We start from the raw sequence: 22,667 nt of genomic DNA on the forward strand, positions 1-22,667 counted from the left end.
ATGCTCATATTCACCACAGGGGCCAAATCTCTGTCAGGGGGGAAGGAGAGTTGAAGCTGAACTCACCCAGGAGCAGATGTAAGGGAACGGGGACCCCAGGAATAACGGTAGCCTATATGGAAACTGGGCAGCAACCTTGGCTTACATTATGCCGTCGTGCTGCCTGCTTTTACTGCCCTGGCCATGAGCAGGGTCTGGATGTTTCCCCCCTCACTGATCAGCTCTGACAGGCTGTTTCCCAGCTGCTACCAGGACATCAGGAAGACATTGATTGGGAAAGAGATTGCAGGATATGCCCAAACTATTTGTCTTTAGGTTGTGCTAATAGATGATGAACAAAATACATTTGTTAGGTTTAGTAGGAGAAACATTTACAACAACCAATGTATTATTGGGTTATTTCAAGAGAGTGATTCAACTATAAAATATTTGCATCAGAACAGTTGGATGATCATTTTGAAGGCGTTACGTAAGAGGGCATTACTTGAACCGTGACACGACGCAGAATATACATGTTCTTAAAAAGCGATGAGGCTCTCTCTGGGCTAAACATGATCCACTGTCACTCAAAGGTAAAGTAATGAAAAGACCAATTAATTTTTTCCAGGGATTACAAACTAGCACCTACCACATAACACTATAGATCAGAATCACAAAGTTGGAAGGGGGGAGATTTAAAGGTGACATATTATACTACCAGGTGTGAGTGTGATTAGCCGTTACAAGCCGTTTTGACAATCAGCTTCTTCTGACATCACAAGTGGGCGTGTCCACCTAGATGTGTGCTGGATAGATCAGTCTACAGCACACCCAATGGAATATAGCAAACGTTGCTCATCTATCCATCATACATCTAGGTGGACACAGGACGCGTCAACTTGTGATGTCAGAAGAGGCAGATTTTCGTAAATGGCTTGTAACGGCTAATCACACTCACACCTGGTGGTATAATATGGTCACCTTTAAGAGCTGCATTTTAAATTGAATTCAATATATTTTGCCATCGCAAACGCTCAGCCATCAGTGAGTGTAATGTGCTGTGAGAATATCTCTTTTGAGTTGACAGCACTTTCAGTCCCCCTATGAACCCATTTCTATTGTAGACCACTCACGGCTCATTGCTGACCAATCAGGGCATCTCTGCCCTGATCAGCTCAGGGAATCCATCTTGCCTGTCAATCACAGGCGAGTGAATGCAACAAATCTCACTCGCTTTTCTGCTCTCCCTCTCTTTACAACTATGGTAATCGTGCCTACAGCTTCAGTCTGATGAGCCGGCAGCTTCAGTCTGTTGTATTCAAGCCATCCACCTGGTGTTCAGCACAGAGGTGGTCTCTCAGTCCAGCCACTGATTACTAGACATTGGAGGAAGTATCATGTTCTGCTGGCCACAAACATGTTGGGCTTTAGCCAGATAACAAGGCTAAACAACTGCCTGGTGTTGGGAAGAGATTTAGAGATATTTTGTAAAAGGGATGATGTATGATTTCTTACTCCCACACACATACACACAAACACACAAACACTTCCCCCTTTTCAACAGGTGGTGGTTTGAACTACACAACTCATTGAACATGGTCCCAAAAGATGCAAATCTTAATTAAGTTAGTTCATGTGTATGTGAATAGATGTATTGTAGTTTTGAAGACATTTATTATTATTGATAATAATTATGAAATATTATGGTATATCTGCAAATTTTCACTGAGGGATTAAGGGCCCCTGTAATAATAAAACATCATATTGGGCCTTTCACTTCATCACACTAGAAGAGTTAAATCCCTCCTCCTACACTCTGCTGTATTTGCTCTCGAACAATATGAACAACTCTATATTAACTCGAAAAAAATTCTACGAACTAGAAAGGAATTAGGACGGATCTCCCATTCAGAAAGAAAGAGTTTGTACCCTTAAGTGCCCTTCACTCTTAAATAGTTACATCTGCTCTAATATAATTAAATCAGGTTTACTTTTCCCAACTCCAACTTTGGCAGTCTGGAGCTGCCGTTACCCTCTGAAGCGAGGATAATCGCTCCTTTGGTGGAAATAATTGTGACTCAGATAACCCTTTTTACTGAAGGAATCCTCCAGCTCAGTAAATCCAGGGGTCGTATCATAGTGCATTCTCAGCCTCCTACATCCCACTCCCCCTGAGAATCCAGAGAACACACTCCCTTCCTCCCTCCCTTTCTCCCCATCAGCCCTTAGAAATGGTCAGATGAACTCAAGGTTGTACGGTAACATGCACTGCAAAGCATAACTGCAACTCAAACTGAAAGTGGATCTTGAAACGGTGCGACCCCTCAGGAGAAGCTTTTGTTTTTAAAATAGGATTTACAAGCAGACGTTGTGGAGGTGATGTCAAAAAGGAAGACGATGATGAACTGCGTGCAAACCTCGCTTGGGAAAAAATAATGAATATTTCAAGACAATTTTTTTTGTGCTTTACAACCTCTGGTTGCTAGCCTGTTAAAATACTATAATTCAGAAAACTTTCATTTCGCATTTATACACACACATTTACCCCCCCCCACGTCACACACACACATTTATCCTCACACACACACAATCACCCACACAGACAGACACACATCTACACGTCGTACACACTTGGGGAGACAGGAAAGAACAATTCCACAGCCCATGGCAGTAGCACACTCTTGGCAGTACCATATCCTGTCTGACGGCGTCCTCAATAGCCTCAACCCCCCGTCCCCCAGCACCCTCTACAGCGGCTGGGCCTGACATCCTGCTGGGCCTGGCCAACCAGCAGGGTCTGTCCACGGGTCAGACTCTCACCATGCAGCAGAGAGGAGGACTCTGTCGGTTTTTTTGCCGGGAGAAACTTTGGCAAAAGACAAAGCACCTCTCCTTTCTCCTGCGTTCTCTTGATTAAATCCAATGGGAGAGCTGTCTCCTCGTTCCAAGAGGTCTTATTGCCAAGATGAGGAATACAGAGAAAGAAAGGAAGAAGCAAGCTCCAGGAAATAGAAAAGAATGGGGAGAGAGCAAAGGGAATGGATTGTAGAAAAAAGAGCACAAACAAATGCACACACTCATGCCACATATATAGATTCAGCATCAGTGTACATGGAATTTGCACACACACACACACACACACACACACACACACACACACACACACACACACACACACACACACACACACACACACACACACACACACCCTTTCTTTTAACTGCACAATATATACTATTCATAGACTTTATTCTTAATTCAAACCCATTTTCAAGTACAAGTGACTCACAATTAAACAAAACCAGTCCAGAGCTGACGCTTAAGGCGCAGCAGTACCAACAATTATCTCACAATCAGCGTTTACAGCCTGGTGGATGTAAAGGCAGGTCCCCTCAGTGAGACTCCAACACACTTTGGTTCCCCCTCATGACTTTCATGGCTTTGAATGGGAGATACCATCTGCGTGTCCTTACATGAAACAATGAAATTCCTAAAAAAGTGTTTGTCCGTGTCCTCTTATTTAAATTTGCAGACTACAACAGAATCAGTGTAGCAGCAGTAATATCAGAGAACACAACTGAGAGAGTAAGGCTAACACAAAACTGATGGCTCAGTTTACTAGAACCAAGCTGAGGTTTTCCAAGCATATGTTTTTATTTTTTTATAAGTATTATAAGCATATAAGTATTAAGAAATCCCACAAACCTGATTACCAATGGTGCTTCTAGAAGAGCATTCAATTGCTTTTAAGAGCAAATAGTTGAATATAACTGATGTTGAAACATGCAGGTTGTAGATAATCAGAAATTGCAGCTATGTAAATTCTCTTCAGCTGAAGTTTTGTATCCATACGAGAAAAAGTATATTGAGAAACCAGATGCAGGAATTGTGTAAAAACGCCACGAGCTGGTTGTGATCAACTCTGCACTTGGATGTTCAAAAGGCTACAATGCTACGGCTATTTATTTACATTTTCTACTTATCTTTATCTACTTTATATTGTATTGCTGCTGCTACGTGGCTGTTGAGGAACCAAGCCTAAGAATTGTACTCTTGTGTAGTTGTACAATAAGATGCAATAAAAGTAATTCTGATTTTGATATTTCAAACCGGTTCTCGGGCCTGTTGCAAAGGAGCGGCCCGTGCATCACGCCTGTGATTCATTGAATACAAATTATAATTTGTGGAAACTTAATTTGGAAAAAGTGCTTGGCAGTGAAGGACGAGGGACTGAGCAGCAGGTGGGCATATGGCTCCAAGACAGACGTACATTGGGCTCTGTACTGTTTAGCTGGCCTGAAGAGACAACAGAAGAATGTCTTGTTGTTAGTAGATCTTACGGCCAGAGTTCAGAATATGTACAAGACCTGATTTGTCCTTATTGGACGACACAGAATCTCAACTGTCAAACTACAGACTCAACCGGCGGACTCGCATATTCAAATACTTTCCATATAACCAACCGACAGAAAGACCGACAGACGACAAAGGGAACAAAATTGTCAGAAAGTATGAAAATTACAAATACCAAGTTTTACTGAGCTTCCGAAACACAAGCCAATGTTAACCGAGAAATGGTTTGTAGACACAAGAACAAAAATAAATTGGTAATACAATCGTTAAATTCTTGTGAGCTGGTATGAAATTTCCTCTTTGTCAAATCATACTTCTCATCAAAACATCGATCAACAGGGTTAAGCACACACATCTCAAGGACTATGAGATGTTTCCAAGCCATAATGTGGACAGTTAGGAACACAGCATCGAATCTGCACACTGCTGCTCACTGCTTTACCAGATGCATTGAATAACCACAGCATCACAAGACTATTTGCTAAAGTGTGAGTGAGTGAGTGAGTGAGTGTGTGTGTGTCTGTGTTAGAATATGAGGCAAAACCTGGAGGGAACTAGATTGATAATGTTAATTTGTGGAGCATGATTGATATGCAGCTCTATTCTGAGCAAGGTTTCATGAGAAAATGGGGATAAATGTTGTTGGCACACCCAGCCTTTTATAGAGGAAAATAATAGCTACATTTAGACATACCATCATCATGGCAGGGCCCAAACACTTAAACAGTCCCCTTATTTAAATGGTTTTAGCTTGTATGTTTTTATGTTTATTGCATGGTGCAGTATAGCTAAGTTGTTTATGCACTTAAAGGAAGATCAAAGGCAGATCTTGTTTTGTCTCTTGAATTATTTTTGAAAGGACGCTATATGCACCATGAAAACCAAGGTGAAGCACATAGTATATGTATACATTGTAGAAAAAGGTTTTGTTTTGCAACAACAAGACAAACGTATCAATCAAACAAAACAAAGTGAAGCCACTTCTTCCTTTGGATGTTCCATGAGAAGGCTACCTGCAGGCATCGTGTAAAGGTGGCATCTCTGAGGGGTAGTTCTGGCGACATCAACTGGCACAGCAGATCTCTCCTAGTTCACGATCCCAAACATCAACAGAGGCAGAGGGTGGGATATGAAGAGCTGAAAGCTCCTTCTGAGTGATCAACTACTCCTAACATTTGACAGACGGCCTGGAATCATGCTCCAAAACAGCTTGGACCATATAAAATTGCGCTTGTCAACTCAAACACACAGAAATCAAATTACTTAAATAGTCTCAATTGATTTAATTGAATGACCTCAGATAACATGATGACAAGTTCAAATACATTGAATGGACAGATGTCTGACTGTAACTCAATTGGATAAAGGTTGGAACTTCACATTTTTGCTAAATGCAATTTCCTCTCTGTGCAGAGCGTCACATTTCAGTTGACATTTAGTTCACATAAAGTCTCGGCATGTGTCCAAAGACGTCCTTAAAAGGGGACAATTGCTACTGAAAAACTTTCAACAGCATCCTCCTCTTCAAAGGAGTCATGTCCATGTACACTGAGCACCCTATATATTTAACAATTAAGAAAATTTCCTTCAATTGGACAGAAAGGTCTTTGTTTTTGAATTCCAGGTAATTTAGATATCATAATCTAAAATTATTGGAGGATGACTTGATGACAAATGAAGAGTGAGATAAAAACATTGGAGAACACTGCCACCTGGGGGTCATACTGTTACTGTTGTATGACAGCTTCATATTGGAGTGAACACTACCGTTCAAAAGTTTGGGTTAACTGTGAAATGTCCTTATATTTTTAAGAAAAGCACTGTATTTTTTCAATGAAGATAACATTCAATTCCTCAGAAAAACAGTCTAGACATTGTTAATGTGGTCAACTATTCTAGTTTGAAACAGCTTATCTTTAATGAGATATCTCCATAGGTGTACAGAGGCCCATTTCCAGCAACCATCACTCCTGTGTTGTAACGGTATATTGTTTAGCTGATATCCACATTTACATTAGACGCTGGTTGGGACAGCTCTCATTTGGTGCAGAAAGAAGCCTTCAAACAATGAAGATGAGATGAAGGAGTAGTCAGCATTTTTTTATATACATCTTCTTGTTATATATCTTGCCTTTGGGTATTAGAAAAGACATTCAAAAGTCCAACATTATCAAGTAGTATTTATAATCATAACAATAATGAAATGACACAGAGAGCAGACCTTATTTCAATTCCTATATCTTTATTATATTACATCGAAAGCTGAATCAAATAATAGGATTTTAAGTGCAACAAGTTGAGACAACCACAAAAGAACTCACTGGGCTATACATGTTTGTGTTTTGGTTTTCCAACATGTAGAAATATGGCAAGTGCTATTGGTGTACAAATCCTACAGCCAGCCTAATGACTTATGCGCATTCGGCAAACCTGGAACGCATGTCAAATGCCTTAAATTTTGTGGGATTGTGTTGTTCTATACGGTCAACATTAATTCGCTTTACATTGTGCGTTAAGCGTTTCAGTAGCCTGGTTCCAACCCCTCCCTCAGTTTGAGTTCCCACTGACCTAGTTCCCCCGAGGGGAAGGGGGCCGGTTAGGGAGGGTAGGGGGTTGGTGGGGAGGGCTACTTTTTAGCAGTCTGGAGACGCTCGCCGACATTCTCCCAGTTGATGACATTCCAGATGGCCTTTACGTAGTCGGGCCGCACGTTCTTGTACTGGAGGTAGTAGGCATGCTCCCACACGTCAATACCAAGCAGCGGAATGAGACCTAGGCAATCACGGAGAAGAAATGCTATTAAGATCAACCAAGCAGATCTGCTCTATATAGTGCTTTCACTACACAACTGCAGTACAACGCATCATGTTTACATGCATAGATTAAAGTATAAATTAAAATTTAGGGTTGCACATTCAACAACTGCTTAGCCGGTAGCGTTTTCCACTATGGTAGTTAAAAAAATGTATTTGCTAAAAGATAAGTACATTTTAGAAAAAAAATTGTTTTTTTATATGGCCAGATTGTGATCTTGTCTTCAGTACCCCTGCAAATTGGTTTGAAAATCCATATTAGGTAAACGATTTAAACAAGTGGATGGTAAATACAGTTCCAAAAGTTAGTTCTCAATTTAACTTGAAGTATATTCAATAACAATAACGCAGGAAGCTAAGGAGGCATGCGTAATGGTTCAGTACTGGGTGAAAATCGCCATTTGGAGAGCTCACCTGTGGTCCCTTGCAGAGGGTCCTGGTTGGCGCAGGCGGCCACGCGCAGACGGCCGCCCTCCTTGTCGTAGCCCAGCCAGCCCCAGCCCGACCCCTGCACGGCCACTGTGGCCGCAGACATCTTCTCCTTCAGCTTCTGGAAAGAGCCGAAGTCCCGCTGGATGGCTGCCAGCAGCTCACCTTAGGGCACGAGATGATGGTCAATGGGGAACGACATGGCAAACATGACAGTATTTAACATTTTAATCCACACTCTGGGTGCTATTATACAGGACAGAACCATGCAATTACCCAACACTGTCACACATCAGCTTCATAATATCAAGAGTTCTACTTGAAAGTCATTGTTTCAGTTTCAAAAGAATAAAGTCCAACCAGTTGTCTCAAATCGCTAGACCATCAAGAAATGAGACAGTTATCCTCCCTCACCTTGTGGCTCCCCCCCACCGTTGGGAGAGAGGTTTGTCCAGAAGATGCTGTGATTGATGTGGCCTCCTCCATTGAACCTCAAGGCCGGCTGCAGGGCCACCTGGGCGGTCACATCTCCTGAATAAAACAAATGAAGAGATCAATCACCTAATCATAATGCTAAAACATGCATAGAACTCCTACACATAAATGTGATGATCAAATGTATCATGCATTACTGTAACACCCGTCCATATTCTTGCCACTGGTTTGAAACACCCCTTAATGACTTAATAGTACTTGAACATGGTTTGAGTATTTCGTAAGGATGCCCACTAGGCACCTCCCTAGGGAGGTGTTCCAGGAACATCCAGTAGGGAGGAGACCTCAGGAAAGACCCACGACTAGGTAGAGATTATGTCTCAAAACTGGCGGTGAAACGCCTCGGTTTCCCCCGTCAGAGCTGGTCAATGTGGCCGGGGAAAGAGAGGTCTTGGGCCCCCTACTAGAGCTGCTGCCCCTGCGACCCGACAACAGATAAATGGTTGCAGATGAGGATGAACATCAAGCGACAAAGTTAAATACCCTTTGCAAGAGCTTCCTGGTACTTGTCCTCCGTAATGTTGAGGTTGTTGACATAGGTGGCGTGATGCTTGCTGTGGTGCAGCTGCATTATCTCTGCGTTGACGTGGGGCTCCAGGGCAGCATAGTCATAGGTCAGATCAGGCAGCGCGTGCTTCTGTCTGACTGACAACACCTGTCCCACAGCTTTGCTGACGGTGGCTGTGCACCTAAAACCCAATAGATTAGTAGAAACATTGTATGATCTGTAGCAACATCTGCAACGGAATAAGACAATGAACCAACAATATAGAAAAGAGAAAATAATATTTCATTGGGCATTTAAGTATCTATAGGAAACATTTGTATTTTGAAATGGTTTGCAAGGGATACGGTAAGTTTAAGAACAGAAAATGAAGCCCCTTAAAGAGATTTCCAATAGAGAAAGAGTGTAAGGAGGGAAAACATAATATTTCAGTACATAAGAAATTCCAGTTATACCTTTTTTTAAGGTAACGTTACATCCTCATATTTATATTATGTTCCGTCTGCGACGACGCTGAAGTTGGCATCCGATTCGCAGCATCCGATTCAGCAGCTGGTCCACTTTAAATCGGTCCTGATTGAAAACCACTACACCTAGACTCTTCAAATCTGGACTAAATTATCACAGTGAGGCATTACATTATAATAAACATAGTTACAGATTTGTGAAACCTTTTTTCTATTTGTGAAAATGCAATACAGGCTCATTTTAATGCTTTTTAGGGGTCCAGACCGCATTAGAACTTATCCTGATTAAAAACCACTACACCTAGACTCTTCAAATCTGGACTAAATTATCACAGTGAGGCTATACATTATGTAAAACATAGTTTCAGATTTGTGAAACCTTTATCCTATTTGTGAAAATGCAATGCGGTCTGGACCCCTAAAAAGCATTCAAATAAGCCTGTATTGCATTTTCACAAATAGGGTAAAGGTTTCACAAATCTGAAACTATGTTTTACATAATGTATAGCCTCACTGTGATAATGTAGTCCAAATTTGAAGAGTCTAGGTGTAGTGGTTTTCAATCAGGACCGATTTGAAGATTCTAAGTGGTTTTCAAGCCGAATCGGATGCTGCGAATCGGATGCCAACTTCAGCGTCGTCCAACTGCGTATGTTTGGTATCTGCAGTTAACATGCTTGGACTGGGACTCCCAAGTGTCCTATATTGCTGAAGTCATTGTCATCTCATCGAATCCAACCCTGACCATTTACGTGCTCCGTATGTATTACTTCTCCAGTAGAGGGACACGTTTGAAAGTTGTCAAAAGGCATTTGAATGATCACAAGCTAACCTATCTGTGATGCTAGGCTACCATAACGTGCATGCCAGCTAGCCTAGTCTCTTGTCTTTCTGAAAGTCACGAACAGCTACAAATAAATTCTTCTGGACTTCCCAATGCTCCTTAACAACATGTGCGTTACACCCGACTCTGATACTACTTTACCTGTGTATTTGTCCCACTCTGCTGAGCATGATCCCAGTGTTCAGACTCCTCAGCACTGGAGGCACAAGTTCAGTCACACTGTCTGCCCTTGGAAATGTTACGTCCCTTTAGCAGACTGAACCATTATCACGAGGAAGGGGTGGACAAGTCTGTCGATCATAATTTTTTTTACACTTTACCTCTGATTTCATTCTCGCAAAACATATTTAAAATGCACAGTCTATGAAAGGGATATTCGATACAGCGATGTGATTATTAATTTGTTGATTGTTTTATTTTGTCGCATTGTTCATAATACCAATATCAATGATTTTTTGGGTAAATTGGTTTCTGGTTTAAACATTTAAGCGGTGTTTCTTACTGGTAATGTGGATATAACATGACAAAAAATAACTATTATTATGTAACCGCGTTAATCCTATGAAATGCAGAAACTCAAACACAGAGTTATCACGTGAGCGTCGACTGCAGCGGGCTGCAGCCAGTGTTGCCAGATTGGGCCATATTTTCCGCCCAATCTGGCAACGCTTGCTGGAGGATGAGATTTTGGCATTACAAACTAATATTAAGCTTAAATCTAGGGCTCATGGGAAACGTCTGAACTTACTCACAAAGGAAAAGTATCCAAACATGAGGAAATGTTCTACCTCCTTGACTGCATTATTTGGCTCTTCTATATTATTATTATAGCCTTTTCCCACATGAAGATTATTAAGTATATCAAATACCATTCCACCATGACTGATGCTCATTTGGAAGCCTGCTGGAGAATAGCCTCCAGCAGCTACTTATCAGAGGTAAAGGTTTTTTGTTTTTTTAAAGTACACATATATTTGAGTCAGACTATCCACCCCTTCCTCGTGAAAATGGTTAATTCCGCTAAAACCAGTGTTGCCAGATTGGGCGGGAAATATGGCCCAATATGGCAACCCTGGCTGCAGCGCGGACCAGTGCGGGCGAAGGACGGCGACGGCGCATCGGGCTTTCTGCGGCTGCCGCCATATATTTTTCGTGCTAATTATGATGGCGAATGTATCGACACACGGATATTACAACTAGCTTCACCAGAACCAACACGGAGGCCGTACCTATCGTTTGTTGATCGTCGATTATTGGACCCGAGTGTGCGGATCTGTAGCAAACTGAGCGGGTAAGTGGAGCTTAGTCTGCTTAGCAGCAGTCCGCTAGGCTCCGGAAAAGGAGCGCCAGGGAGGGAGCCTCTTCCTTCACCGCCATTTTGTGATAACAAGAAGCCGAATCGGAGCCAGTATTTACACGCTGTTCGGCTTGAACACTGACCAACTTGTTAAGCTGTACGGTACGCGAATTGTGTTAAACTTGAGTTTAAATATATAGTTCGTACGTATTTGCGAGTTCACGTTTTTACATTTGGTGCTCCTGTGCGCTGCACGCACGCGCCTCAGCGCAGATGCCTGTCCAGTCCATCAAGGCACGTCACTGCATTTTTTTGTATTTACTGCTATACCTCCGATATTTGCTATATATTTAAATATGTATAGATAATACTTTGTGTTCAAGACTTCTCACCACTATGTGACAGGGTGTCTTGTCCGCCGTAACGACCACGTAAACAACGTGTCGGAGTCCTTAGACCCGAGCTTAGCGTCATAACGTGAGCTCACCCACTCGGTTGTGATTAATTTCTACTTTTATGTGTTGCAGAGTTCAGAATGACCGAGGAGCCTCTTCCGAAGAAGGTGAGTGGTTTAATGCGCTTCAAAGATTAAAACCCGGCCTACAAACCCAGTAACGTGTGCTATGGAGGGCCTCTTCATTGATGCATTGGATTTCTCTTCGTCTAGGTTCGCCTCAGTGAATCCGACATGAAGACCCTGACCAGGGAGGAACTGTGTGTCAGGTAGGTCAACTGAACACTGCTGGGCTGTGAGCTAGTTTAGTGACTAAGCTTTCGTCTGTTTAACACTTGGTTCAAACGTTTTATCTTTTCATTAGGTGGAAACAACATGAAACCTATGTCCAGGTCCTCGAGGCAAAATATGCAGACTTGAGTTGTGAGTACCACACTTTTTAATTAAACTCAAACTATTCCCTGTACGCTATGCTGCAACCCCCCCCCCCCTATCTGTGACCGTAATGTGTAATGCATTACACACCAATAGCTTCCATATTCTAATGCATCTTATTTCCTCTGTCCACCGTCATAGCCAACGATGTGACGGGGCTGAAGGAGTCTGAGGAGAAGCTGAAGCAGCAGCAGCAGGAGTCTGCACGCCGGGAGAACATCCTGGTCATGAGACTTGCCACGAAGGAGCAGGAGATGCAAGAATGCACGGTATGTGCTTCTCCATCTGACCTTTGTGCCGCTTATTAAAGCATCTGGTGTCCCTATAGAGGACCTTGCTGAAGCCAGTCATGCCTATTACACAGCAGAAATGAACTACTAAAAAGCGGGTATTTTACCTTGCAGTTTGTGGATGTACCTTTTGCCATCACTATGGAACTATTATTAAAATCCTATTGTTTTATATCTTCTTTATTGCATGGTAATGCATTAGTTAGCATTGTCTGCTCTGAAAAGATGATGGATGAGGGGGAGTGAAACCCTATTGTGAATTTAGCTTCTGAGTAATGGAGGTATTGGTGCCCATCTACTGTCTTTGGAGGTGTTTTCAAATGTTGTTCTTTTAGATGTTATTGATTTCTAAGTATAATCTTCCTTCTTGGCAGCAGATTTAGTTTGGGCCTCCAATTTTCCTCGGAGAGCAGTTTTTATACTTTCGTTAAATGATGGTTACTTTCATGAAAACGGAATGCCTGTTGCATTGTGGATGAAATGGTGTATCTGTGGTCTATGGTGTATGACATGTCGTTTATCTCTAATTTGTGATCCTGGCTTGAAACACTGTTGGATAACCTTGTTAAACTCAAATGGCGAACAAGATGCGGCTTTTAGATGCTGTTTGGTTAAAAAGAATAGGACGAGAGACTGGATATGTTACTGCAGAGTGTGTAGTCCTGTATTGTGATTGTACTGACGGCCCTTTTCTCGTCCCTTCAGACCCAGATCCAGTACCTCAAGCAAGTCCAGCAGCCCAGCGTCGCCCAGTTGCGAACGTCCATGGTGGATCCGGCCATCAACTTGTTTTTCCTCAAAATGAAGGGCGAACTGGAACAGACTAAAGACAAACTGGAGCAGGCCCAAAATGAACTGAGTGCCTGGAAATTTACACCTGATAGGTAAAGGCAATCAAAAAAACAAAAAATAACTCCCCTCCCAAAAACAAAAGTCAAGACCTCCTCACGACCCCACTCTCACTGCAGGCATGCAGGGACTAAAGGTGGAGGGGAGGCAGAGGTACTCCCCACGAGACTCAGACTCTTACTGAAAGCCAGACACTGCAGAAACAAACTGCCATGTTGGGTTTTTCTATGTACTCTTGCACTGTGCCAGCTACACATCACATAATGTAACTTGGGGAAAAAGACGGTATGGTCAGGTGACACTTGTGTTTTCAGATCTCTTCCCCCTCCCAACCCCCGTTAACCCCTCACCACCCAAGGGCCTGCAGGAGTCGGGACTGTTTGTTGTGAAGAGGTGGTCCCTCACTTCCAACATGGATATGCCCCCAAACCCAGACCAGACAGTTGACTTTAATATAGATGGAGTTGTGGTGGAGATTGAGTCAGTCTTGGGGGAGGGAATCCTGGCTGAAGCAAGCGGCTTTTCTAGGCCTAAATCAGCAGTTGAACTCTTGACAGACCGTCCCCGTACCACTTTGTAAAAGACTGTGGGACAGGTTGCCTGAGAACCTTTTTAAAAAGACATTCTGGGACACAGTTTAGAGTAAATTGCAATAATTTGCAATAACAAAAAGGTTTTAGGATGAGTACTGTGAGACTTTGGGGGATGAGCCGGTAGTGATGATATGAGACTGTTGGGGAGGAGCCAATAGAATGCTTAAGACTGTGGAGGCGGAGCCAGACCCCCAGTCCTGAAGGGACTATGGTTGAGTCCCGACGGTCCGACCGCCTGTGTCTCTGAACACAGGCCGACACACGGGTAGAGTGTATTTCCATGTTTTCTTTGTGACTTATTCTTTTGTTGATGTTGTTGTTGATGTTGCTGTTCATTTCCTTTTTCTCTCTATTCCCTAAAGCCCCTCTGCACTCACTGCAGTGTGTGAACAATCTAGATCAATTGGCACGAAAGCATTTCTCTGCTCTTACTGACTGCAATGTAAAAGTGGTAGAAGATGTAATGAATGAAGCTTCATGAGGTCTCGCCTCGCCAAGCGTTCAATGGGACACACTGCTGAGGGTGCGAGTGCTCTTGTTAAATGCAAATGTCTTAACTAAGCAATGTTTCAAGTTGGTGCCAATGTATTAATTGTATACATCTGTATATTTTTGTGATTGACGTCACATCCACCCCTCAATCGTAACGAGCAGCCCCATCTAGTTTTCATTCTCACCAATGTGGTAATCCATCAGGACTGTACTTTAAATTTAAAAACAGATATTTAAAACATTTGTCTTATAGGTCATAGAATGTGAATGTAATGTTAATGCACTCAAACAAACATGACTAGGTTTTAATATGACCTTTAGTGTGATAAGTTAACGATATACACTGGAAAAGATCCCTTCTACACTTCAAGAGAAATATAATTTTTATTGATGCCTAGCATATTTTCTAGAAAATATGGCCACATGCATGTTTTGAAAGCCCTAACATGAGATCCTTACTTTTCAGCTTTGTCTGCAAAACCATTTTAGCACATAGTGCACATCACTATGCTAGTAGACTGGCCATGTTAACTGCCATTGGGCGAAATGTGAGATGGCGTTGGTAGTTCTTAGTGCTCATGATTTTTTCTGTTTTCTGTTGATCGTTATTGCAGTTCAGGGTTGATTCGTTATCCTTTAAGTCACTGTGGGGCTCTGCTGTGTTCATCCTGTCCGTGAGCCCAGGGTGTGTCTTTCAAAGTATAGCTTGCACTTTGTGTTTTGTAATTATTGGTGCTTCCAAAGCTATTTTATACTCATCTGAATGCAGTACTCCAGCCAGTGTTTACTTTGAGGGTTTTGTGGCTGAATGCTTAAAGATCCCGTACTAGGATGCTCCGACCTACTCACACTGTACTTGTACTACATATTAGAGATGTGGGCCACGTTTATTTATTAAGGGTCTGTGGTAGCATATTCAACCGGTTACCTAGTTTGTTAATTTCAGTTTTACCGTGGTAATCCTTATGAATCTATTTTTAAACCTAGTCGGACGGAATACACTAGGATCTGAACAAATTGGCAAATAATTTCTGGTTTTGCTTGGTGCAAAATGGTATTTACCTTTTCTATAGTAGGTTGGTGTACCCTGTCTAGTCTTGGATGAACACTCTTTAAAGTGGTTCTCATTAGATTAGGATTGGTGGATAGGCCCAGGTCATTGGGAGGCGGTAGGGCCTCCTACTCTTTCACCCCTGGACACGCTCTGTCTGCTGGTTCACTGTGTGATGTGAGACTTATCTCCCTTGCAGCCAGACGGGCAAGAAGCTGATGGCCAAGTGTCGAATGCTGATCCAGGAGAACCAGGAGCTGGGCCGCCAGCTCTCACAGGGACGCATCGCCCAGCTGGAGGCTGAGCTGGCCCTGCAGAAGAAGTACAGCGAGGAGCTCAAGGGCAGCCAAGACGGTAAGAGGCTCGCTTTGGCAAACGCTCCCTTCCTTCTTGCACATTTTCTGTTCCTCTTTTTTTGTGTATAATGTTATTTTAATCAGCTATGAGACTGCTGACTTTGTTCCTTGTATGGCCTCCTTCCTCTCCAGAGCTGAATGACTTTATCATCCAGCTGGATGAGGAGGTGGAGGGCATGCAGAGCACCATCCTGGTGCTGCAGCAACAGCTAAAGGAGGCCCGGCAGCAGCTGTCAGCCGGCGCCCCGGCCGCCGCCGCCGCCGCCCCTAGCAGGCTGTCCCCCTGCGCCTCCCACTCCTCCGCAGAGAACTCTGGCCAGCAGCCCCCCACGCCCTCCGATTCCCTGGGCAAAGACTATGGGGGCCGAGTCTCCAACGGACCCAGCAACGGCAACTCCTCCCAGCGCAGCGACACGGCCACGCCCAGCCTGTACCGCGAGGTCAGCAGCACGGAGGAGGACTTCCCCATGTCCCCCACCGCCTCCAGCCCCGGCGAGAGCGAGGCCAAGCGGCCGCGGCGCTCAGAAGACGCCCCCGGGAGCCAGGCGGGGGGAGGAGGACGGGCGGGCGGGTTCGGCAGCCAGCTTAGCGCCGGGTACGAGAGCGTGGACTCGCCGACGGGCAGCGAGACGTCCCTGACCCAGCACTCGAACGACACGGACTCCAACACGGACCCGCAGGAGGACAAGGCTGCGCCGGTGGTCAAGGGGAGCAGGACTGCGGGGTCGCGGCACGCTCAGAACGGCCTGGGCGCGGGCGCGGGCGGCGGTGCGGTTTTGTAATGTTCAGTATGTACTTTGTATACACATCTTAAGGTCCTTATTTCTTTTTTTTTTTAATACAAAACATGATCACAAAGGCTTAGTATGCAACAGTGCTGTTGTCCAGGAAACGACTCCGTTTGCACCCGCTCCTCCTCTTCTTTAGTGAGGCCTCTGCCCTGTTTTGGTTGTTCAGCAGGAATGTTACATGATATGGTAATGTTGGTCAACTCAATTTGAGCAGGTGTATGTTCAAGGTTAGATTTTATTTTTTTCCTCTATTGCTTGATTATCTGAAAATGCATATGCTTATCTGAAAATCAAAACGGCGTAACCCATTGTTAATAAGTCTGCAAGTGACCATTTCACTAAATCACAGTAACTTTGCAAAGTTAATTTTTTTCTTTTTTTTAAGATGTTTGTTCTTTTTACTTTTTTTTTTTTAAGGAGTTTCCTGTTGAATAGATTCTGTTTGACTTGTGTGTTAGTTTATATGCAAAGTACCTTGTTCATATTATTCTGACTTCAATCCTTTTCATGTATTGACCAAATATCAATAAATACTTTTAATAGTATTGTGAAGAATAATTTGTTAAAAAGAAAAACCTATAAAGGACACAAGGCCATTCTACACTTACTCTGGTAGAGAGGGGGGGGGGGTATGTTCAACTATTGTGGTACAGGGCAGTTTAACCATCATCATGACAAACGAGACTCCAGGGCTTGTTGTTCCAAGCCCGATGTCACCATCCTCTCCTTGTGATTCCTCTCCAGGGATGTTGTATAAGTGAGGCTTTCCCAGAGCTCTGGGCTTTGCAAATGACGCACGTCTTCCGGGGGAAGGTCTTCCAGGTCGCACAGGGGCGCTGCTTCCTACAGTGCTGCATTGTGTCACTTTACTTGAGGTGGAGCGCTTCGTTCATTCCACAGCCTTCAGCGCACCATCCAGTCCCACCGGAGAAGAACCGAGCAACAGCCCTAAGCGGAAGCAGCCCGACGCATCTTTTTAAAATGAATCCTGAAACGGTTGTCATAGTCTCCGCTGCAAGGACGGCAATTGGTACAGTACAATATCGCATTATTGAACGTAGTTTCGTTCATCGTAATAATTATTTGTATACGTCTGTTAATACAATATTGCCCTTCTGACGTTTGTTTCGTTGTATTTGACAGACAAATTGCGTATCAAATGAAATACTCTAACTATTAGTCAATTCAGCATTTTGTTTCAATTAGTGATATTTCTACGTGTTTAGTTAGATCGTGTTCGCTCCTGCGGTCCGCTGATTGGCCTCTCAGCCTGTACTGATAGCTGTCAGGACAGTGATTGGTTGAGACGCTGTAGTGCGACCGGTCCTAATAGTTCTATTGGCAGTGTAACAACATGTAAAACTCGTTACACTTATTTTATGCATTCACTTTAATCTATTGGTTATTGCTGTTCAATTGATATAACTATTTACCATACTTCCGTTTTACTGTATTATTTTATGATAACTTAATTGTTAATTATAACCACAATCGTTTTGTTAACAGTCCCTTTTGATTGTTGATTGAGTCATTGTGCTCTCTTGAGTTTACTAAAAGATTAGGACCGTTTAAGGATAACATAAATAACAAAAGCTTTTCTTTTCTTGGCTAAGGCTCCTTCAATGGTGCCCTGTCCACGGTGCCTCTGCCTGACCTGTGCTCCGTGGTGATCAAGGATGTCCTGACGAGGGCTGGGCTGAGGCCCGAGGAGGTCTCAGAGGTTATCATGGGACATGTGCTAACAGCAGGTAGGGCTGACGACATCACACAGATAAATGGCATTGTTCTAGATAGGGTAATCCTGGGGTGGGCGGGGCAGACGGTGGGGCGAGGGCCGGACTCCCAGCCCAGAGGCTCTAGAGTCAATCTCCATTGTCTGCAACACCAACACTAAACTTTTTCCTTAACCTAAGCTCAATATCAGCTTGTACTGTCAAAATATCTACCTGGAAACAAAGTGTACGCATTGGTAATTCTCACTCCTCATACCTTAACTGCAGTGGCGGTTCTACGTCAAGTTACGCCTGAGACTCTGAGCGGGGGGGGGGGGGGGGTGGATTATCTCATGGCCCCCCCTCTCTCCGAGCAGGGGGGGGGAAGTAGCACTTTCTAAGTTCTCGTGCCGCCCCCACGTGTCATGAAAAAATACCGGCTGCCCGGTTCACCCGTGCCCAGAACCGCCCCTGCTTGACTGTAATATTGGTGTACCACAGGGGTCAGTATTGGGCCCCATCTTGTTTAGCCTGTACATTAATGACTTACCTTCAGTCTGTCCATCTGTGAATATACGAATGTATGCAGATGATACAGTCCTTCATGTGCATGCAAAAAGCAAACAGCAGGCTGCAACTAAACTGACTGAAGCACTGGTCCACGTTTCTGGCTAAAAAGGTCATGTCTACATCTGAACATACAAAAACAGTCTAATAATAATAATAATTCATTGAATTTATTTAGCGCTTTTCTAGACACTCAAAGACGCCTACAGTGAAGGGGGGGGGGGGACCTCACTAACCACCACCAGTATGTAGCACCCATTTGAGAGTCTGTATGTTCTTCTCTTAGAGATCTAGTGCACAGCAAGCTGATGTTTGTATTGAAGGCGAAAAACTCTTGGTTGTGTCTGATTTTAAATACCTTGGTATCATTTTAAATTCTAATTTAACTTTTAAAAACATGTTAAAAAAGTGGCAATTAGCCAGATTTAATCTGGGTAATAGACACCCTTTATAAGCAAACCTTAAAAACATTAGATCAAAAACGTGTCAGCTATCACCCCTGCCATATCATAAATAAGTACAACTTATTTAATTTGAACATTTTTTTTAACATTATCTACATGCCCGTCTAATTTTCAAAATATTACATGCGCTTGCACCTCCTCCACTGGTTGAGTTTATACAGCAGAAAAACAGCAGTGGCAGGGCAACTAGGGCAGCCACCAGGGGAGACCGTATTATACAGTATAGACGTAGTAAGTTGACCTGCCAAGGGACTACGGATGAAAATTAGCTTTTTTTCTAACTCTGGCACCTTTACATTTTGACCGTAAACTAAAAATGTCAGTGGATGTGCATTGTCCCTTTAAATAAATAAATCTCCTCCTCCACTGAAGACAGTTTTCAGAAGAAACTGTGCTGCAGTTTTTGTCAATCAAGCGGTAAATGCAGTCGGGATGATACTATCTTTTATTATTCATAAAAAAATGTCATGGAATGTCACGCCGTCTATCTGCACTACCTGTGCAGTCAATCGCAATCGACATATTGGGCACCCCAAACAAGAACACAACTGCAGATCGCTATGGATAAAAGCATGTGCTAAAACGGTACACAGAAGTCATTTCTCTTTTTTCATGTCCCCTTCCCGTCCTGAACCAGGTCATGGGCAGAACCCAGCCCGGCAGGCCAGCGTCAAAGCGGGCATCCCGTACTCAGTGCCTGCCTGGAGCTGCCAGATGGTGTGCGGGTCGGGGCTGAAGGCCGTGAGCCTCGGGGCCCAGGCTATCCAGACCGGGGACGCGATGGTGGTGGTGGCGGGGGGCATGGAGAGCATGAGCAGGGTAGGTGTTGAAAGTGGGGGGCGGCAGTAGCTCAACGACTCAGGAGGTTAAATGGTAACCGTAAGGTTGCTAGTTTGATCCCCGAGTGTCGAGGTGTCCCTGAGCAAGACGCCTCACCCTGACTGCTACTGACAGCGTCGGTGTGTGAATATGTGCATGAATGGTCCTAAGTAGCTTTGGATAAAAACCTCAGCAAAATCCCTAAATGTAAATGTCAAATGCCTGGGGGTCTTTAGAAGCACTCGTCGATAAGCTCAACCCAAAGTGTTCATCACACCTTGGTGTCAGTTCATGAATGGCTCTCATCTGTCTCTCCCTAAGGCTCCTCACACGCTGCAGATGAGGGCGGGGGTGAAGATGGGCGACGCAGCTCTGCAGGACTCCATGGTGGCCGACGGCCTGACTGACGCCTTCCACGGCTACCACATGGGCATAACGGGTGAGGACAGCCAAAACAACGCACTAAACACTGAGCTGTCAGTATGGACCATGATGTCGTATGGATTTCCTTTCATATGCAGCAATGAACTACAACCAGCGATACGATCTTGCCATTAATCCGACTACTCTGTCATCAAGGCTGCCACTCACACTTCACTTAAACTTCACTTTTTATTCCTTACTAGCCGAGAATGTGGCAGGGAAGTGGAGCGTTACTCGGGAAGAGCAGGACAGATTTGCAGTTCATTCGCAGAATAAAACCGAGGCTGCTCAGAAGGCTGGACATTTTGAAGCAGAAATCGTCTCCGTCTTGGTGCCATCCAGAAAAGGCAAGGGTTTTTCTCCTGACACCTAAACTATGTTTACATGCTTCATCTTTTCCATCTGGAACAGTGTTCAATAGGGGTTACTTCATCTTTCCTTCAGGTCCTGTGGAGGTGAAGGCAGACGAGTTTCCCCGCCACGGCAGCAGCATGGAGGCCATGTCCAAGCTGAGAGCCTGCTTCGTCAGGGACAGCTGCGGGACCGTTACCGCCGGCAACGCCTCAGGTACAAGGCCGCATGCCAGACATGTTGTCCCCCAATTGTCTACCGAATATCAATTGGCTGGCTCCCATCGGTGTGTGGAGGTTAAGTGGGGCTCATGTTTTCTTTCTGTGCTAGGTATAAATGATGGAGCAGCAGCAACTGTCCTCATGAGCCAATCAGAGGCTGACAAGCGGGGCCTGAAACCCATGGCCAGCATCTCCAGTTGGGCTCAAGCGGGCCTCGACCCATCGATAATGGGGACTGGACCCATTCCAGCCATTAGGAAAGCGGTGAGAACTGAACAGGATGTTTAGCATAATTCAATTAATCTTTTATCCTCCTTGTACCATTAATTTATTTATGATTGTGGTGCAGGTGGAGAAAGCAGGATGGAGGCTGGAGGATGTTGACCTTTTTGAAATCAACGAAGCTTTCGCTGCACAGTCAATCGCTGTTGTGAAAGAGCTAGGCCTGAATCCAGACAAGGTGAGCCATCTTTAGATTATAAGCAGTCCCCACTATTCTTGGCAGAGGGATGCATGATAGATCCTGCAGGGCAGCAGTAGGTCAGGAGGTAGCGTGGGTTAACAGGTAACCGGAAGGTCGCCAGTTTGATCCCCGGCTCCCCCTAGCTGAGGGTCGAGGTGTCTCTGACCGAGACGCCTCACACTGACTCATCGGCAGTCGCTTTGGATAAAAGCGACCGCCAAATGGCCCTTAATGTATGTGTAATCCTGTCCCAACAATTCTACCTTCCACATTGCCCTTGTTCTCGCCAGGTGAATGTGAGTGGAGGAGCCATCTCTCTAGGCCATCCCATAGGCATGTCTGGCTGCAGAGTGCTGGTCACCCTGCTGCACGCACTCCAAAGGACAGGAGGAAAGAAGGGCGTGGCGTCCCTCTGCATCGGGGGTGGGATGGGCATCGCCATGTGTGTGGAGAGGGTGTAGATCAACGATGGACGGGATGTTGGAACCGTGTTTGTTTAGACTATCTGGAAATGTGACCAATTTATTGGGGCTGACCTTGAGGTGTTCTATCGCAGGACAACTTGAAGGATGTTATAACACATTCTACCGTCTTATCTTGTGACATGTGCTGCTTTTATCTCTTCTCCTGGATGGTCATGTTCTTCCAGCACGATTGATGAAGTGATCAGGCTTTTGTAGAAGGTTAATGGTTAAGGTTTGAATTACCTCAGGAGAGCTTGGGTTTTTGGTACAATTTCCAATGCCTTGTGAATATTAATTTTTACTGACGTTTAAGTGAGCTGGGAAAATATTTAGCAATAACCAGACAGTACTCTTGGCCTCTTAAATACTAATCCATCGTCATACATTTGATTTATTGTGCCAAAAAGAAGCTTCAATCTTTTTCCAGCATTCCACTCTGTCTTTGCAATGTCCCTCAACTCAAATCACTACTTCCTTGGTGTGGCACCTAGGCTACATTGCTGCAGTGTTTCTTGGAGATTCCCAGTTTTAAGTTTCGACTCAGAACCTATTTTTCTTTATGTACCATAATACCAAAGTGAAAATGTTTACCAACAGGAATATTAAACAATTCTAACCTATTCTCCTGTATGCTTCGAAAAAATAAGTTCAACTTCAGAAAGGCCGCAGACCAAACAAATTGAGTTAACA

General features: G+C 44.1%; 3 protein-coding genes across 6 annotated transcripts; 2 read left to right on the top strand and 1 right to left on the bottom strand.

Annotated features, from left to right (window-relative positions):
* Nucleotides 1–6,552: 6,552 nt before the first annotated feature.
* On the bottom strand, nucleotides 6,553–10,150 carry sod2 (superoxide dismutase 2, mitochondrial). 2 transcript variants are annotated; one of them, XM_030344883.1, is made up of 5 exons: nucleotides 10,027–10,150; nucleotides 8,553–8,758; nucleotides 7,989–8,105; nucleotides 7,560–7,739; nucleotides 6,553–7,104 (listed from the first exon to the last, which is right to left on the bottom strand). In XM_030344883.1, the coding sequence occupies exons 1-5, from the start codon at nucleotides 10,053–10,055 to the stop codon at nucleotides 6,959–6,961; spliced, it is 678 nt and encodes a 225-aa protein (XP_030200743.1). In that variant the 5' UTR covers nucleotides 10,056–10,150; the 3' UTR covers nucleotides 6,553–6,958. The 2 variants fall into 2 exon arrangements, with proteins under 2 accessions (XP_030200743.1, XP_030200744.1); XM_030344884.1 differs by lacking the exon at nucleotides 10,027–10,150 and adding an exon at nucleotides 9,030–9,053.
* Nucleotides 10,151–10,946: 796 nt separating this feature from the next.
* Nucleotides 10,947–17,038, top strand: wtap (WT1 associated protein). 3 transcript variants are annotated; one of them, XM_030344880.1, is made up of 8 exons: nucleotides 10,947–11,176; nucleotides 11,710–11,744; nucleotides 11,850–11,905; nucleotides 12,001–12,059; nucleotides 12,213–12,340; nucleotides 13,067–13,245; nucleotides 15,546–15,700; nucleotides 15,835–17,038. In XM_030344880.1, the coding sequence occupies exons 2-8, from the start codon at nucleotides 11,718–11,720 to the stop codon at nucleotides 16,482–16,484; spliced, it is 1,254 nt and encodes a 417-aa protein (XP_030200740.1). In that variant the 5' UTR covers nucleotides 10,947–11,176; nucleotides 11,710–11,717; the 3' UTR covers nucleotides 16,485–17,038. The 3 variants fall into 3 exon arrangements, with proteins under 3 accessions (XP_030200740.1, XP_030200742.1, XP_030200741.1); XM_030344882.1 differs by having other exon boundaries at nucleotides 10,959–11,344; XM_030344881.1 differs by lacking the exon at nucleotides 10,947–11,176 and adding an exon at nucleotides 11,207–11,476.
* A 315-nt stretch (nucleotides 17,039–17,353) lies between these two features.
* On the top strand, nucleotides 17,354–22,597 carry acat2 (acetyl-CoA acetyltransferase 2). The gene is made up of 9 exons (XM_030344624.1): nucleotides 17,354–17,523; nucleotides 18,107–18,241; nucleotides 19,874–20,055; nucleotides 20,377–20,494; nucleotides 20,682–20,825; nucleotides 20,923–21,045; nucleotides 21,160–21,314; nucleotides 21,400–21,510; nucleotides 21,804–22,597. The coding sequence occupies exons 1-9, from the start codon at nucleotides 17,475–17,477 to the stop codon at nucleotides 21,972–21,974; spliced, it is 1,188 nt and encodes a 395-aa protein (XP_030200484.1). The 5' UTR covers nucleotides 17,354–17,474; the 3' UTR covers nucleotides 21,975–22,597.
* The last annotated feature ends 70 nt before the right edge of the window (nucleotides 22,598–22,667 follow it).

This window comes from Gadus morhua, chromosome 21 (assembly GCF_902167405.1).
Source record: "Gadus morhua chromosome 21, gadMor3.0, whole genome shotgun sequence".
In the NCBI taxonomy this organism is placed as follows: domain Eukaryota; kingdom Metazoa; phylum Chordata; class Actinopteri; order Gadiformes; family Gadidae; genus Gadus; species Gadus morhua.

Excerpts from the sequence above, each read along its gene's own strand:
- acat2 (XM_030344624.1), top strand. The coding sequence starts at position 17,475 with ATGAATCCTGAAACGGTTGTCATAGTCTCCGCTGCAAGGACGGCAATT. Across the intron at positions 20,826-20,922 it reads CTTGGTGCCATCCAGAAAAG|GTCCTGTGGAGGTGAAGGCA; the intron begins GCAAGGGTTTTT and ends TCTTTCCTTCAG. Across the intron at positions 21,046-21,159 it reads TACCGCCGGCAACGCCTCAG|GTATAAATGATGGAGCAGCA; the intron begins GTACAAGGCCGC and ends TTTCTGTGCTAG.
- wtap (XM_030344880.1), top strand. The coding sequence starts at position 11,718 with ATGACCGAGGAGCCTCTTCCGAAGAAG. Across the intron at positions 11,906-12,000 it reads AGGGAGGAACTGTGTGTCAG|GTGGAAACAACATGAAACCT; the intron begins GTAGGTCAACTG and ends TCTTTTCATTAG. Across the intron at positions 15,701-15,834 it reads GCTCAAGGGCAGCCAAGACG|AGCTGAATGACTTTATCATC; the intron begins GTAAGAGGCTCG and ends CTTCCTCTCCAG.
- sod2 (XM_030344883.1), bottom strand. The coding sequence starts at position 10,055 with ATGCTCAGCAGAGTGGGACAAATACACAG. Across the intron at positions 7,740-7,988 it reads CGGTGGGGGGGAGCCACAAG|GTGAGCTGCTGGCAGCCATC; the intron begins GTGAGGGAGGAT and ends TCGTGCCCTAAG. Across the intron at positions 7,105-7,559 it reads CCCTCTGCAAGGGACCACAG|GTCTCATTCCGCTGCTTGGT; the intron begins GTGAGCTCTCCA and ends GTGATTGCCTAG.